Source organism: Merops nubicus, unplaced genomic scaffold, assembly GCF_000691845.1.
Source record: "Merops nubicus isolate BGI_N331 unplaced genomic scaffold, ASM69184v1 scaffold44564, whole genome shotgun sequence".
NCBI classification, from domain to species: Eukaryota; Metazoa; Chordata; class Aves; order Coraciiformes; family Meropidae; genus Merops; species Merops nubicus.
Window position 1 is genome coordinate 1 of NW_008605717.1, and position 18119 is coordinate 18119.

At 38.4% G+C, this 18119-nt stretch overlaps 2 protein-coding genes across 2 annotated transcripts; one reads left to right on the forward strand and one right to left on the reverse strand.

Annotated features, from left to right (window-relative positions):
• Positions 1-257: 257 nt before the first annotated feature.
• On the forward strand, positions 258-13062 carry CAPN10 (calpain 10). The gene is made up of 12 exons (XM_008939409.1): positions 258-502; positions 1939-2070; positions 2308-2504; positions 3793-4010; positions 4529-4670; positions 6037-6203; positions 6745-7028; positions 7526-7728; positions 9199-9454; positions 10497-10696; positions 11311-11356; positions 12967-13062. The coding sequence occupies exons 1-12, from the start codon at positions 359-361 to the stop codon at positions 12994-12996; spliced, it is 2019 nt and encodes a 672-aa protein (XP_008937657.1). The 5' UTR covers positions 258-358; the 3' UTR covers positions 12997-13062.
• A 1931-nt stretch (positions 13063-14993) lies between these two features.
• LOC103772092 (cytochrome P450 2K4-like) lies at positions 14994-18027 on the reverse strand (the record flags this gene model as incomplete). The annotated part of the gene is made up of 3 exons (XM_008939410.1): positions 14994-15172; positions 16905-17046; positions 17840-18027. Coding segments are annotated over 3 exons (509 nt in total), but the record flags the coding sequence as incomplete, so codon positions are not given.
• Between the last annotated feature and the right edge of the window lie 92 nt (positions 18028-18119).

Genomic DNA, 18119 nt, shown 5'->3' on the forward strand with positions numbered 1-18119 from the left:
AGGGCATCTGTGGAGCGAGGAGGGGGCCCGCTTGTGAGGAGAGGGGCGCGGCCGGAGGGCGCCGGGAAGGGGTCTCGGTGGGCTGCCGGGTGTAGGCCTCCTCTGAGCCCCCCGCTTCTCCTTGCCTGCAGAGCGGGGAGCCCCTAGGGTGGTGTCGGGTGCGGAAGGCAGCCAGCCATGGCGCGGTTCGAGGTGCTCCGCCGAACGAGTGAGCGGCTTTCTGCTCCCACATAAACTGTCTTGCTTATTTGTTGGTCGGTTACAATTCCCGAATAACGCTCCCTGATGTTGTAGGTTGATGCTTGGCAATATAAAGTCGTGGAAATAGCCGGCAAAGCTACTGAGGATTGCGTTGAAAATGCTGGGAGAGAAAAATAAATTAATCGCGAAAAGAGACCTTTACACAGACCCCACGTTTCCAGCCAGTGATACCTCTATATTTTTTGATTATTGTACCCCACTTGCCCAATTCAGAGGCGAGATATCTTGGTTGAGACCTAAGGTGAGTTTTAAGGTATAAAAGACACTGATTTTAGCAAAACTAGACTTTAAGGTGATAAATAGTAGTTAGTATTGAATGACTGCTTCTGGGTGTTTTTATTGGAGTTTAGTGGTCACGGTAGTGTTGGGTTGATTGTTCGACTTGATGATCTTAGGGGTCTTTTCCAACCTTAATGATTCTGTGTTTCTGTTTAGAAATATAAAAGTGATAAAACCAACGTATGTCAGAGTTAACAATATCTGAGTTACTGTTTTTAAGCCTGGATGTCTGTTTGTATATTTGATTTAAATCCCGTTGTAGAACTTTTGAATTTCATGTCACTAGTGGAAATTCAGATATTTTATTATAAACGTTTCATTATATAAATTATGTGTATAACAAGTTAAAAAATAGCTTTATGTCATTTCCAAATTTTTCAATGTATTGCATAACTGTCTTGAAAACAGATAGCTGGATTTTACAGTTTTTCAGAAGGATATGGCTTTTTAGTGTGTGACTGTTGGTTTCTTTGATAACAAGAAAGAAAGCTTTTTTAGGGTTATAACTTGTCACATGACTTGTATTGCTTTTGAACTTACAGCTGGGTTTCAGAGCAAACCCTGTAAGAGCAAAAAAGTTTAGAATGCATTTCTGCAGTATGTTCATTTAAAATGAAGTATTTATGATACTGCCTTTGTGTGGAGCAGAAAAGAAAAAGGCTATAACAGTGTGGGTGAGAAAAAAAGTTTGTTTTCCTGTAGCAGTGTTGTTTTTCTCTCCTGCATCCGCGGATGGCTGTGGAACAGCAGTAGAGCTGTGGGTTGTCAAATAGAATTGGCAAACAAAAGACTTTATGGAGCCCAGTGTGCAACTTTGTGCTTTTCTACCTTATACCTTGATTACGATTGAGGGCTGATCAGCTAATTACCATGTCTTGCAGCATTTGCAGGTGAGAGGAGAACCATTTTAAGAACTTAATTTCAGATCCAATTAAATGCTCAGGACTTTGCGTTTCAAATTGCCTCTTTTGCTACCAAGTAATTTATTTTTGTTTGCCCTAGGGAAGGCTTTTCTCTTACGCTGATTTGGAGATTTTTTTTGGTGACTTGGGATGTGCAGTGCAATGGTAACGGCATTGGTTCTGTCACATCTAGCACAGAGCTGATGAGTTGTGTTGCCTTTTGTTTATTGGTGCTTCTGCTACGGTTGCACCTGATGGTGACATTTGTGTACTAAAATTCATGTGGGAACTCGATTTACCTCACATAAAGTACCTGTAAAAGAGGCACAAGGCAATAATTTGTTATCGCTTGCTTAGGCTGTGTCTGAAAAAGAAGTGTTTTAGAGGTAAAAATTCCCTTATTTTGTGAGAGGTCTCTGGAGCATTCCCTGAAGCACAGACTTCCTTGGAGCATCATGCAAGGATCTGGTTTTAACTTTCCTCCTTTTCACTTCAGGATATTTGTTCTACTCCTCGGTTATTTTCAAATAATCTGCAGGATGTGCAAGTGAAACAAGGGATTCTGGGAGACTGTTGGTTCCTGTGTGCCTGTGTAGCTTTGCAGAAGAGTAAATACTTACTGAATAAGGTAGAGACAGTTTTCTTTTTTCATGTTTAGGAAGTTTTCTTCACCATTTACATTTGTATATTATTCTTGAATCCCAAACTTCTACGTGAGTGTCAGCTTTGGTATGCTTAGTTTTACTGATTTTGTTGTGATTTTTTTTTTCTGTGGTTATTACAAGGGATTGGTATTCAGTGTATTTTAAACTGTTTTTTGTTTACAAAAAGAAAAACAACCTTGATTTTGGCTTTTGCCATCTAGGTAATCCCTCCGGGTCAGCCCAGCTGGACAGACGAGTCCTATGAAGGCTGTTTCACCTGCCGAGTCTGGCAGTTTGGACACTGGGTGGAAGTGACCATCGACGATCGTTTGCCTTGCCTGGGTGGCAAACTCTGCTTCTCCCAGTGTCAGGCAGAGGATTTGTTTTGGCTTCCACTGTTGGAAAAAGCTTATGCGAAGTACGTGAACACTTGAGGGAAGTTAAGGGAAGTACAATACTTGTGTACTACTTTTATCTGTTTTGGGCATAGATCTGTGTATTATTCAACATAAAGTCCAACAGCTGTTAGTGTTCCCATATTGGGTTTTGCAGAAGTCACTCTTTAAACTGTAGATCTCTGAGGTGTGTTTTGGGTTGCAGGTAAGGTTAGATAGTCTTAGAGAGAGAATTATGATGAAAAGTAAGGGCTGCAATGAGTTATCAGGATTCCAGGAATGTCTCTTAAGTCGCTATACATTGGCCATCTCATTTACTGAAGGGAAATATTTTACTAGTGCAACATTTGAGGGCAGCTGTGGGCTCAGTGAAAAGCAGAAAGTATGTAAATATTTTAATGTAAAGCCACAATGTTATGTAATTTTTCAGTAGCTGGGGCTAGGATTGTATGAGCTCCACTGCTATCTATTGATAGGATAAACTATCCACAGTGGATAGTTTATTATTTTGAGAAGAAACAACCATACTGTTTATGTGTTGGAAAATGCAGCCATTTTATGTTGCTGCATTTTATGTGTCATTTATATTATGACACATCTGTCAAAATGCTATCCAGATGGATCAAACAATTTGGAGACAAAGCATGCTGGTGAGATAGCAAATGTCCAAAAGAATTTGGATGAAAGATTGTGTGGTTGTCAGCAGAAAAAGACTTTTAAGTATAAATTAATTTATTCAACTGTAAATAAATTGAGTAGAAGTTGTAAAACAGCAATGGCATGTTAAAACTTCTCTGTAAGTTTGAAAGGTAATATTTTTTTGTTTCTGTAGAGATCTTATTGTTCTGTCTTATTCTATTATAGTCTTGATTTCTTTTGCATACGCTGCATCACGTAGGGTGGTCTCTTGATTTACTTAAATTGTTGAAGGAAATACTATTCTGGTTGTTTGTGCAGAGAGAACAAAGAGTAGTTGAAGAAGAGGAAAAAATGTTATTTATACAGAATGCAGTTTGTATATCACAAAACATCATGTAGTGCATGCATATAAGGTACAAATGACTAGTACTAGGCTAAAGTGTTTTCTGCATAGGATGGGATGAATTGTAATAACCTTCCTATCAAATAGTGGCAAATCTGATGGCTTTCATGTTCTAGAGATGTTGTATTCTGTATAAATAAACTAGTATGTGCTTTCTCTTGCCTGCCTGGGTATATAATGCAGGATACAGTCAAGACTGGGATACAGAGTGGGGTTGAAAGTGGATAAGAATGTTCTGTTTGTTGAACTTTTTTTAATTTTTTTAATAGAGTGCATGGATCTTACGAACAGTTGTGGGCAGGACAGGTGGCAGATGCTTTGGTTGATCTGACTGGAGGAATTGCTGAAAGATGGACCCTGAAAGGCCCTGGAAGAAATGTGGAGAAAGAGAAGGCTGGCATGGTTTTGGAGAAAGCAGTGTTTAGGAGATTAATGAATCTGAAGGAACAGTGTGTAATAAGCTGTTCGGTCCTCAATTCCAGGCAAGGTAGTAGTAAAGTTCCAATATTTAACAGGGCTCAGAGCAAAAGGCAGCCAGTAAATGCATAGTGCTGATTCTGAAACCATACAAGTTTCTTGGTGCAATTTTATATAACCTTGGATAAATAAAGATTTAAGGATGTTACTGAGTTCAGGATGGAGAGTGCTTTTGAGGAGTGCTTTTTATATTAGATGTTTATCTGGTCAGTTTTCAAAAACAAAGGCACACTCCTCCAAAAAGTACCTAAAAAACCACCTTTAAAACCCCAATGAATTTCAGCACTGAGAATTTGTAGAAGTTTGAGATCAAGTAGTGAGTTAATACACTTAAAATCTTTATTTTGTTTCTATATAGTCACAACTAAAGGGAACGGCTTGTTTTTTTAAATGCGGCTTTATGCTGATTTAAAAACTATTTCCTTTTATCTCATATTTGCCACCTCTCACAGAATAATGTCATTCACTTTAAAATATGGACCAAGTTCTTTTGCTTACTTTCAAATGCTGTGGTTGTTTTCTCTTCAGGTGCAAGTGAACTGGGAGAATTTCATGCCTTTATTGTGATAGACACGTTGAATCTGTCTGAAGTGTCAGGCAAGGAAATCTTCCTGCTACGAATAAGAAATCCCTGGGGGAGGCGGTGCTGGAGAGGTCCCTGGTGTGAGGGGTGAGTAGGTTTATTTAAATTTGGAAAATTTGATTGCCTGTGTATTGCATAGGCAAATATTGCTGACCGGCTGTAGCAGAGGGGAGAGACTTCAGCTTGTGTGCAGTCCTTCAGAGAGGTCAGTAGCTCACGTAGCTTGTTGGTTCTAAGCCTAGTAATTTTGATGTATTAGTTCTAGTCATCAAAATTGTTTTAATTGATAAACAAAAATCAATTAAAACAAAGTACATATCTTTTTGTAGAGATAAGATGTTTTGTTTTCTGTCTCTGACTTTTGTGGTGCTTTTTTGTTCTGTGGTTGATGTAAGGATCTTTGCTCCTATGATGTTTGTGACTTATAAGCAGTCACTTGGATTTACTCATCTCTTTTCATCTTAATTGCCAAAGACAAGCAAAGGAGTATGTATAAAATAAATAGAGCAAAGGAAGGATGCTTGTGTGTTTTGCTTGAATGAATACAAGAACGAAAGAGCAGACCCTACAAGCTTATTTTGAAAATGGTTAGCATATTTAAACTGCACAAAAGAAGATGCAGTTCTTGACCCAAGGAGCAAGCTTTCAGCATTCAAGTGTGGTAACAGTGTGATCAGGTTAATAAACGTTTTAGAGGATTTTTTTTTTTTTGTGCAGAATTAAAAAGATGGCATAATCACATTAATTCAGACTTAGTTGATGGTTTTTGCTTTTGGCAAAGATTTGATTATACACTTGGTCTCTTGTAGTTTCTTTGCCAAACGATAAGTTGCTGTGTAGTTGCAAAAGGATAACATTTCACTGGGTGGCCTCAGAGCCATTTTAGTCAGGTGCAGAACTGTTCCTTATTGTTACTGAAACAACTAAAAATGTTGAAAGCACTGGTTTTTAATGGGCCCTAAATAATAAATTGTTTAAATTCTTGGTTTATCATGACTTAGTCAGCAGATTCATGGGGATAACCAACTGCTTCATGCAGACAGTGGGTTTTGATGTTCACTGTACAGCATTAAAATTCTTTCAGAACAGTCACTGTGCAGCATCTTTTACTTTTTCATTGCTATTTTTAACATATGTTAAAAACTTTTCCTTTCATACTTTGGACAATACTGTCTGTTATAAGCAGAGTACCTATTTCACCTAGAAGTATGCTGCTGTATCCAAGCTGGTGTTATGCTGTTTCTAAGTTTTCTTTCGCTGTGCTGCAGTTCATACGTTATATTAACACTCTTACTGACGAGGAACATGTGTCCAGAAATATTCAGTGCAAGTGTTTTACAAGAAAATGAAGAGACCTCTTCTTACTGCCTTGCTCTGTAGAATATTTGACAGAAGATTGTTATGGAACTTTATTGGGCAAAGAACTCAATGTTAACTTCTGTCTTATATGCAGTGGTCAAGGATGGAGCCAGCTAGATCCAAGAGTTGCCTCAGAACTGCTCTCACAGGTCCAAGAGGGAGAATTCTGGGTTGATGAAGAGGAATTTTTCAGGGAATTTGATGAGATTACTATGGGCTTTCCAGTCACTGAGGAAGGACAGCTTCAGAGCCTCTATACAGGTGTGGCAGGAAGAAACATCTTTCTCATGCAAATAACATTATGGCAGTGGGAAAGACTGATCTGAATTGCAAATGATGCAAACAGACTCTTTCTGAGTCTTTCTCTCTTCTTTATACTTATAGGCCTTTTCTTTCTCTACGGGGAACAATAGAGGAGCAAGAGGAAATTGAAGATCTATAGAGGAGGCTGTGATATGTCTCTGTTAGTTACTTGCTAGTTTGAGAAATTAGTGTCTTCTGTGTAGAAGCCTGTTGTTCTGGACAGCCTTGTGGGTTTTTTTTTATTTTTTAACAGGAGATAGACTTCAGATTTCTACAAACAGTTGCTTGTAAAAAATCATGTCACTGATTTGCCATTACCAGTTATGACATTTATTCTCATGTTTTCAAAATCTGTGTCATGAATATCTGCTTGGAGAAAGTGTCAGGGCCAGGCCAGCACGTTTTCTTGGGCTGGGGGTTTTCTTCCGTGTATCTGTTGTATAAAATTAAGTAGCCTTTAGTGTCTGAAATCCACACCATGTTTTTCTTGTTTTGTTAGAGAAAGTGCTGTATCACTCGCAGAATCTTTTTGGATCCTGGGTGAGAGGCCAGTCTGCAGGTGGCTGCCGTAACAACAGCAGCTTCCCTACCAACCCTAAATTCTGGCTGAGAGTTTGTGAAAAGAGTGAGGTGTGCATTGCTCTGCTGCAGAAACATAGGAAATACAGTGCTGACTGGGCTGGGAGAATTCAAAATCTGACTCACTTAGCAGAGGAAAATCTCTCTGTGACTGAAGGCACACAGGGGAGGAGTTATCAGGCTGTGGGACTGCATGTCTGGAAGGTAATACTGGGGTAACGTTTTTCTGTTTGAAATAGAAGTTTTAAAGTGTTACAAAAACATCTGAGTGAAATCATTGAATTCCTACAGTAGTGATATAGGATTCAACTGTTGGCACATTTTACATCTCTGATTTACATTAGAAGGATCCTTTTTCTCTCACAGTGCAGTCATTGTCTGTATAAACTGCTGGTGGACTGGTACTTTCTTCTTATCAGGTGCCAAGTAGCAGAACTTTTGGGACTGTTCCAAAGTAGTGCATGACATTTCAGGCTGATTATTTGACTACTGTTTCTAATTTTTTTTTCCTCTTGGATATTAATTCTTCCTAATTCTCTTTGTTGTTCAGCTTATCTGCTGTTACTCTCCTCCTTGCTTCTTTGCTTTTGTAAATGTATGCATGTTTAGAAATCTTTTAAACAATAATTGATCATTTTTAGGCTTATTAAAACCTCCTAATTTTTGCTAAAACACCACGCATCATTATGCATCTATTCTAGGTGGAGAAGAAACGATTTAACCTTCCAAAGACCCTCTCTGCTCCTCCAGTTGTAGGTACAGTCTGCCATTCCTACGACAGAGAAGTGCATGTGTGCTGTGACCTATCACCTGGGTTTTACCTTGTTGTTCCCAGCACTTTTCTGAAAGATGCAGTAGGGAATTTCTTGCTTCGTGTATTTTCAACAGGAAGGATCTCTCTCAGGTAGGTCTAAACCAGAAAATTTCTTAGTCGTTGACATGAATATATGAAGTATAGCACTAAGTGTAAATGTTCTGAAGGGTACCAAGTAAGAGCATTGTTTTGTCTTTGAATTCATGTAAGTAGCATTCTATCCCCTTGCTTTTTCATGAATCTGCTACTGCATCTTGTTAAAATACAAATCATAGGTAGTCAGATGAGTAGCTTCTTGACTCTGAACTGCAGCCCTAGTGTTTTGAGACAGTGATTATTTTGTAAAGCACTGAATAGATTTCTGTAGAGTATATTTCTCAATATGTGGAATTTCTTTCTTAACGTATGGACAAAAATTAAGAGGTACCACAGAAGTTAAAAGCAGCTGTTACTGCAATCAGTGTCAGAGAAGGAGAGCAGTGTTTGCCTGACATATCACATGGTTATTAGTGAGAAGTACAACTTCAGATGCAGGTGGAGTGTCAGCAATGGACTTGCATGGCATGCTCAAAGCTCATCTTTTCAGGACAGGTATGGAAAATAGCACTGATGTTTACACTTTCTTCTTTAGCTCAATGAAGAATTGTTTTTTGAATTAAAGCATTCAACACTGATCATAGATCTGAACTTCTTACTTGTGAAGACCTCAAGAAGTTTACCAACATTATGGTAAAATTCTTGGAAGGATCACTGCATGTTGTGTTCTAGCTGATTTTTCCTTATATCTTGTGACACAGAATTGTAGAATGATTAAGGTTGGAAAAGACCTCTAAAATCATCAAGTCCAACCATCAAACCAACACTACCACGACCAGTAGACTTTTATAATAGACTTGGAACAGTCTTGTCTTTGTTTAACAATTCTTGCCTATCCAACAGAAAATATTAGCACTGTCAGTTCAGTACCTTCTGATGGCTTTTAATTTTTAACTGTAGCTACATATCTATCTCAGCACTTCCGTCACTTTTTTGGTGAGCAATTCTGGGTTGTTGATCATAGCCTTGAAATCAGTACTTAAGAAGACGCAATCATGAGTTGTTATGTGGAGTTAGCAAAGTTATACCTTCTTCCAATAAATCTGAAAAAATCTGAGGTTGTTTAACAGCTCGTTTTTTCAGGTAAGCTGTATGTAGGGGCAAAACATACTGTCAGCAACATGTTTAAAAGCTGTTCATATTTTTTTATATTCTGGTAGTAGGCTGTCAACTTGTATCTCCTTGGAGGGAAGCTGGCAAATCACACTACAAAGCCAGAATGTGCATTAATAATTTACTCTGTGGAATCTGGAAGCAAGTTGGCATCAAATTATAGGGTGAATAAAGGTCTGCACAACTGAGGCTAATTTTGCTGTATGGGTTTTGCTGTACTGAGGTGCTCATGTGTACTCCAGAAGACACTGTCAGTTGTATTGCTTTCAAGTAGGACAAGTGTGTTATAGATTTTGTGATATTATACAGGTTTTATACAGTTTAGTTTCTTTTCTCTCTTACGTTTGATAGTGAGCTAAAGCCACCACCCACAAATGCTGCCCTCTGTGAAGAACTCCCAGCAGGTGAATGGGAGACAGTGCAGCTGCATGGATGCTGGAAAAATGGACAGAGTGCTGGAGGTAGCAGGAACTTTCCCTCCTTCCATATCAATCCCTGCTTTCCCCTCTCCATTCCTGCAGGATCAGGAAAAAGCAGTGTGAAAGTTACCCTCCGACAGCACTGCCAAGATAGCAAGTGTCGTCCAATAGGTTTCCATATTTTCCAGGTAAGACTTCTGGTCAGTTTGATGCTCATTTGCCAAGTGTGGAGGTAAGCCTGTCAGTCAGTTCCATGCTCCTTGCACTTGGCAAGGGACACCCTGCTTCCAGGAGAAACACAGGTTGATCCTGAGAGGTAATGCCTGTGAAAGATATGGAATAACTGCAGTTACGTAGTAACCAGGTAATTCTTTCCACTGAATCCTTTCAGTGTTTTAAATTAGTTTTAGAAATTATGAAATCTTCTGAGGATTTGCAAGGAATTCTTAGTGTCTTAGAGATGCAGGACAAGACAGGCAATTCATCATGAAAACTTAGTTTGGTCATCTCTAGTATTTATTTGTCCATTGGCAAGTGATACTGGGTTCACAGACAAGATTAGAATTCAAAAGGACTGTAATATGTTGAACAGATGATCTGAAAGAACAAGACATGATTTGGTGCAAAGAAATACAGGTTCTACATGTATGTGCCAGTAATCAACTGCGTAAATGTAGGATGGGAACCTTCTGGTTAGGTGGCCACTCTGCAGGGAAAGCTAGCTTTATTTTCAGAAAATATGATTCAAAAAAGGTATTCTTTAAGCGGAGGATCTGAAGTTGAGCATCAGGAGCGATCATATAGCTTCAAATATACCATATGTGAAGAAAGATTGAAAGAATGGCTTTCTTCATGCCTACAAGAGACTGAGGATAAATCTAGTACGAATTTAGTAGTACAGGAAATGCCACTAGAAAGGAGGAGGATGTGGTGTGTTTACCATAAATGTGATGTGAAAAACAAGGGCATTAGGCTGCAGTGAGGAAGAATGAGGTTAGACAACAGAAAAACCTTTTGAGCTGTGTGGGCAGTGAGTTGTATAAATTATATACAAATATGGTAGGAATAATTTATCTGTACTTGATACAGTGCAGTGGGTTTCTTGAAGCCTTCCCATCTCTGTACAGAAGAGTGTTTGGAGAACATACTGTACTGTGGTATAACAGGAATTTGACATTGTGAGGCCTGAAATACATGAAAAGAGAGGCATGTTTTCATTCTTTTTTGCAGGTGCCCAACAGCAGCTGGAAACCACACACTTCCTCTTTCCTACACCTGGAGCCACTGGTTAGCTGTGTGCCTCATTGCTATTCGCAGGAAGTAAGCCAGCTTTGCAGACTCCCTGCAGGAAGCTACGTGATCATACCTTCTACCTACTTGCCCAATACAGAAGGCACTTTTACAGTGATCATAGCAACCAGAATAGACAGGTAAAAATATGTTGCCTTCTATTTGCATTTCTAGTATGTTCAGTGTGTGTGTTTACAGGATGTTTGGAAACAGTAACTGTGGTGACACATTCTCACTTTGGATAGCAAGGCTTTTTAAGTCTTTGTATTGCTGTGTTTGTGAGCACTGCTCACCACTTTATGTTGGAAGAAGGACATTAAAAAAGCACTTGTTAATCTTCTTGCATGAATTGCTGAATAACAGATGACTAGTGTTAGAGAAAATGGCACTAAAGTAACTCATTATCAGCTATATCTGGATATTAGGATTTATGCTGGAATTTTACTAAGCTTTTTAATATACAGGGTTGTTTTGGGTTTTGTTTTTTTTGTTTTTTTTTTTTTAAGAAAATGCAAGAAGTAGCAGGCCTTATTCTAGGTAGTTCCTCCTGATCTGAATAATAACAGATCTGAATCAGATTCCATAAGATTGTGGTAAGATTCCATAAAATTGCATCAAGGTTCCATAAGGGAAACAACGTGGAGCAGAGCCTAACATAACAGTCTTCTCTTTTTGAAGTGGGATAAGTGATTGATGTTTACAAGATCCCCCCAGTGCTTTGTGCAGGACTAAGTGTGGTTTGGGTTTTTAACAGGAAGCGCATTCACAGCCGGGAGACACTTGGACAAGTATTGCAAGAAGTAAGTGATACGTTTTTAATTTCAGTTGTTCTAAAGGTGTTGCAGAGGCATTGTCAAGGCTCATGTATTAACTAGTATCAAGGGTTGTGTACTAGTGGACTGGACTTTGAACGTTCTCATTTACTTGCTGCAAACTGGTAATCAGTAAAAAAGTTAGTCTGTGAGGCTTTGTTTCTCAGCCAGAAAGTGGCGTTTGTTAACAGCTAAAAAAATTTGGGTCGAATTTAATGTATTCCTTCTTGGTTTCAGCATAGATCTGCTGGATTTAGTTCTATATTGTATCTTTCCTCCATCTGATTTGCTTTGATATTAATTTGAGAACATAAGTATTATGATTTAGAAATTCTAATTATATTATAATGTTGCAAAGATGTGAGAAAACACAGCAAAAAGAGAAGAAAAATAAAGAGGTAATCCAAAGATTAGTATTCACCACACTGGAGTTTTGGTTTTTGTTTCCTCACAGCCAGCCCATATAGCACCCTACTGTTAAAGTCCTTCTTGGTGTGCAAGCCATTCTGATCAAGTTAATGCCACCTATTTAGTATTTGGTATTGTGTTTTGTTTGGTTAGACATGCATGTAATATTGAAGGGCTGGATGTGGCTGCTGTGTACCTAATACTCAGAGTATTTTTACTGGATGGAGGGGAGAGCTTTGAATGTAGTCCTTTAACAAGTGTTTATAGATACATCTGGTTGGTGGATCAGAGCCTGCCCTTGATAATTCCACTTACTAGGTGAGAACAAGGCCATGTAGATACTTAGCTCTTTCCTTCTGAGGTTTTAATAATAAAAAAAAAAAAAAAAAGGAAAAACACTTCACCGAAACTTAGAACTGATTTACTAATTTTAGTAATCTAGGTCATGTTGACCAGTGATTACATTTTTCTGTGCTTCATGAAAATGGGCACAGTTTGAGTATGTATGTTCCTCATGGTGCTTGTTATTTTAATATTTAGGAGATCAAGTATGTAACAAAGTCCTTTATTGCTGTCGTTCTGGAAACAAAACATTGTGAGGCCATTATTAAAGAAGGAATATATTAAAATATAGTTGAAGATGTGTTTCTTCTATTATTCCATGGGAACAGTTGGACTTTGGCAAGGGCGGGTCCCTGACATCAAGGGAGTGATCAGTTTAGAGTCTTCAGGACTTGGAAACTTGAAGAACTTGGAAATGGGAGGTTTAGTTTTCTTAACAGTGGCTGAAATGAATGTTTGAAGCTAGTCTTCCAACAGGGTAGTGTTTTCTAGAGACAGGAGTGCAAGTCATTTGGTGCTTCCAGGGGCTTAACCTCTGAAGGATGGAGGCAGTCTGCCTTGCTGAGAAGCAAGGCCATTGATTTCGAAGGGGTACATTGCAGCAGAGCTGGGTGGCAATGCACTTTGCTAAAAGGTTGTCTGTGTTTTCAGTTACTGAAGTGGTAGGATTTAAAAGTATTAGTTTAAGATATTTCAGATGAAAAGCTTGCATTTTGTCCTTAACTTGTTAATCTTTCTTTTCTCTGATTTATTTTAATGCCTTATGAATTTCTTTTCTTGACAAAAAAAGTTAACTCATGAAATAACTTTTTTTTTTTTTTTTTTGGGTGGTGTTTGTTTTCTTGCAGATTTCATTTACAACCGTGATGAAAAGATAATCTGGAACTCTCACACTGTCATTTTGAGAAACACTGGAAAGCTGAGGAACGCCTCACTTCTTGCTGTTCACAATTTTAAATGGAATAACAAGAAGATACTCTTAGCCCAGCTGTTTTTCACTGGTACCAACTGTCAGGCCTATGACAACTTATTTGTAAAATTACCTCCTTAATCATGTAAACTCTGAGTATTTTTTCTTCCTCCATTTTTTAGAACCAGCATTGTATAGTAAATCTTCATAATGTACCTCAGTTCTTCAAAAGTACAGGTGAAGAATATCTGCATGTTTTAATCCAAGCTACAGTTTCAAAGAAAATCAGAAAACATGTGCATATAAATTATACTGGAGGGGGGGGAATCAAGCTTACAGAATAACTTCAGTAGACCAAACTGGTAAACACAGAGGAAAGAAACTGGAGTCTTCTTTAAGGTGGGACATACCTCAAGAATGATCAAAATAACACTGGAGTGGAGAAAGACCAAGATTGTGTCCTACACTGCCAGTCATAACTGCAGAGCACTTTATCATGGGGGCCTTTGCTGAACCATGCAAATGGTGGGTTGAAAAGGAAGATTTTTTGACGAGCTTTTCTTTGATGAGCTCCCCAAAGGAAAAAGACAAGACTTGAAAACTTCTGGTTATGAACTATCATGTCAGACTGCTTTTGTAAATCTGTAAGAATGTTTTACGCACGATCTGCCCTCTCTGTAAGAATACAAACTTTAATAGATTTTTCTTAATTTATGTTTGAAGCTATTTCTTATTCAAGGAGCAATTTTTTAGATGTTGTATTTTCCTCAATAAAGATGGAGTGATGTTGAAAGTTTTATGATGTATTTTATTAAAAAGGTGAGCACTGTCATTGATGTCAAGCCTGCATTTGCTCTGCAGTAGCAAACTTTACAGGGTGTTAGAGCCCTGGGTTTTCCACCAAATGGAAGGGAATAATTTGAAATATTTGAGAGGATAATCAAATCTTCCATTAGTTTTATGTCTGAGAAATATGTAATAGTCTGGTTCTGGTTTTAACTGGTCTAGCATAATTTACGCTTGCTCCTGTTGAACTTTGGAAAGCATCTAGGATGCTTGCAGCTACATTTTAAGTGGTGAAAACTTTCCACATCTGTTGTGGAATGATGAGACAACAAAAGAAACCACTGTGAGAATAATAAATCTTTACTGTGCCTGCTGTCACAAGCATTGGCATCTTTGTTTATTTTCTTCACTTCTTGAAAGACTGTTCCTTTCCCTTTAAATAGGAGATTACTGGATGATATAATAATGTTTGTAGATGAAGAAGGAAAGGTTCATGAAAGCATCTGGACCCAGGAGTCGTGATAAGATGGGAAACGGATACCGAGGAAGTAAAGAAAAGAGGTGTAAGGATTTCTAAATGGTCTACTATTACAAGAGATCCTTTTCTGCAACCATTTATCTGTGTGTGAAATTTATACCACGATACATAATGTTTCAGGAGACTGTGGAAACAAAAGGAATCAATGCTAAGTGTGTGCACTGGGCTACCTTCTGCAAAAGGATGTAAGAAAAGACCTGGGAGCAGCAGTAACAGCATACTGAAGATTTTTTTATTATTATTTGGAGGTCCTTGCTGCATGAGAACAGTTGTGCTGTTTCCAGAGTGTGGTACCTGTCTGAGCACATATGCAGGGAACTCTGCTTGATACAAATCACTTCTCTAAAATCCTGCATCTAGTTCATTGCTCCTGTGAGTCTGAACATGCTTTTTTTACAATTTTTTTTTTTTATTGTGACCTATTACTGTTACTCGAATATGCTTAAGATGTGATTACATGAGCTTTGGCAAGTATGCTAATTTCAAAAAGCTCAACTCCGTGAGGCCAGACCTAAATAAAATGCTCTGTATTAATTCGCTATACTGAGCTATCTACATTTCAATGCAAGTGAGATAGTGATAGATGTTTTTAAAGGATCTGCAACTGAGTGAAGTCCTGCTGCACTGTAGCGTGTTGCAGACTAGCGTGGGATAGCACAGAGTTGATATGGATGTGGCTGCAGTATTGCACCCAAAATGTACTCCAGATTGATTTCCTTCACTCCCTCAGGGAGCTGGAATGTGAATGCTCGAAGGAGGCTGGTAAAGAAGATGAACAGTTCAACTCGTGCCATCTGTTCCCCCAGACATACACGATGCCCTGCAGAAGAAAGGCAAAAAGAGTTACATTGTTTAAAGTTAGGCTCTGAAAAAGCTTCAAACAAACTCCTACTGAGTTCCATAAATTCTGTCAATATAAGATAATTATTGCTTATTTCCTTTTGTAAGGACAGAAGATAACCTTTGAAGGTTGGGGGAAAACATTTATTTTTTCTGAGAAACTGTGTATCTCTGTCAACCTTTTGTTTTGGTTTTTTTTGGGGTGTTATTTTGTTGATTTTTTTTTTTTTTTCCCCTGGTGCATGTGTGACATTGTCCCTTCCCATTTTTGCTTCTTGTTTTGTGAGAACCATGAATGTTAATGTGATTTTGAAAAAGGCTTCATCTACTTAAGAGTCCTATCTCTGGTTGTTCAGGAGGGAGGACTGGAGCACTGCAGAATGCAATTCTGAAGTTAAGTGGAAGGATGTCAGTCAGGCTTCCTTCAACAGAAATGAAGGTGACTCTATTTGGTCTTTGTAGCCCGGTAGCTCTGATTTTGCCTGGGACAGATGTGGAAAGCAACAGGAACGAAATGTAGGCATGTGCAGTGGTGTATGAATGCAGTAACTAATTTTGGCACATTATTTTCACAGTATGTTTTAGAATATCTGTACGTTACAGTCAAAATAAATATTCTGCATCTATAAATACTCATATTATAAAAATGGAAAACAACCAAGGCAAGTTAAAAAAGAAAATTTCCTATGTCGGGTTGAAATGGTAGCCTAAATTAGTTGTCTTAATTCACGTAAGCTAGTGGACATTTGGTGAGTAAAGGAGGTAAGATACTAAGTACCTGTTTTGCAAATACAATTTTAGGGTTTACAGGCAATTTAGGCAAATGGTTTTAAAATCTGGATTTACTATGTTTAATCTCACTGCTTTGTATGTTATTTAGTATACTATTTACTTTTTATCTGCAGCAAACATATAACAGTATAATCTGTGACAGTAACATATAAACCCCTCCACTGTTTCCCAATGTTTTTTTTTTAATTTTTATATTTTAATTTTCAGTGGATAATACCTGTTTCCTGTTGTGCTGATTTTCTTCATAGTCTTTTTATCAGAGAAACTGGTAGTCTAGAAAAGCTCTTGTAGTTACATTTTTTCACTTTTTTTCCCCTCTACCATGTCTTTGTATTGCTGCATTTTGCATTGTAAATTAGGGAAGTTGTGTGTTGTAATATGCTTTTGAAAAGTTAGAAATGCCTTTTTGGTTGCCTAATAATACTCTGCTGGAAAGACTGGATTTTGCTAGTTTCCTGGAGATACAAGAGAACTTGGTGCTAGTCTATTACTGCAGGATTTGGGAGACTGACATTTGGTTTCCTGCTTTATCACAGATTTTCTCCCTATATTTTAACAAATCGTAGTGCCTTTGTCTTTGGGTTCCGCATTTGTAAGGTGAGAATAAATTTTCCAATTTGCAGGTGATACCAGGATTTAATACATGAGGGATGAAGGAGCTCTGATACCCTTACAGTGAGAACCATACATATACCAGGGAGGTAGCACTATGTCTCTTAGTTGCAGTAATCCTGTTTATATGTATAAAAAGTATAGAATGCAGGACAAAATTGGTGGCTTTTACAGTAGAAATACTGACTTTAAATCTGTGTCAAATATGGCTTTACAAAAGTATGGTTTTAAAATTTTAGAACTTAAAAATGGTGGTTTTAGTCTTGCTGCAAGACAGAGCAGTCAAGAATAAAACGTTGGGGCATTACCTGCTGAGAAAGGCAAGAATGCCTCTTTGTTCACAAAGTTGCCATCCGAATCAAGGAAATGATCTGGGTTGAACTCCCAAGGGGTTGCCCAGTGCTCAGAGTCATACACAACAGAGTGTAGATTTGGCAACACAAGTGTGCCCTGCAAGAAGAAGCAGAGGTTTTATTTTCCATGTATGATTGATCATTTTTTTGGACTTCCCTTCTTTCTAGGTACTATGTCATCCTGTATCTGCAGCCCAGTGCTTGGATTCACCTTGGTCTTTTACTGTGCATATCCAGGCATAACAGAACCCTTGTATCTTCTGTTTGTCGTGATGTAATGCGTTTGCCTTTGTCTAAAGGATCTTCTGTCACGACTACTGAAGTGTTTTCATGTCTAAGCTTGAGTAGACCTTGGATTGTTTTACATACTTGCCAGACATCATAACATTTTTTGAAAGATTCTTTTTTGGTTTCTTGTACTCTTGCTGGATCTTTCCATTCTATCACATCAATTTTATGCTTAATATATTTGGGACATTTATATCATGGCAATGTGACTGCCAGATAGTTGACTGTACTGAGCTGCCATCATTTTAAATGTGTTGGGGTATGTGTATTTTGTTAGGGATGACTGTATGTTGCTCCATTGCTCTTCATTTTTCCTTAAAACATGTTCTGCTTTGATGTTTAGACGTCATGCGTATCTGACTAGTGGAAGAAACACTTCAGTTTCCTTACGTTTCTGCTTGTGCTGTCAGCCTTTTCCCAAGCTTTCCTTTGCATCTGCTAGTGCAGGCTTAGCCCTGGTTCAGAGCACTGGGCTTTGTTTCATGTCCATGGCATGCCACCACATGCTCTATGCAAAGTGTGCAATTGTAGAAGCCGATGTCATAGGAATATTAAATATTAACAGTTCAAAGCTTTAAGAAACACGGGGGTATACTCTGTACCTTCTGAATGTGAAAACCCAGCAGGGTTGTGTTCCTCACACACTGCCGAGGCACCCCGACGGCAGTCACGTTGCTGTACCGCAGAGCCTCGTGAAGCACAGCACTTGTGTACGGCAGTTTCTTACGGTCGTCGTAGCTGATGAGATGGGAGGGTTCCAGGACACCATCTAGCTCTCTTTGAACCTTTTCTGAGGAGAAATGAAAATAGTTTAACAGCTTTTTATCCCTTTTTCCACCAGATTGCTGTACAGGGGGGTGTAAGGAGAATGCAGTTAATGAC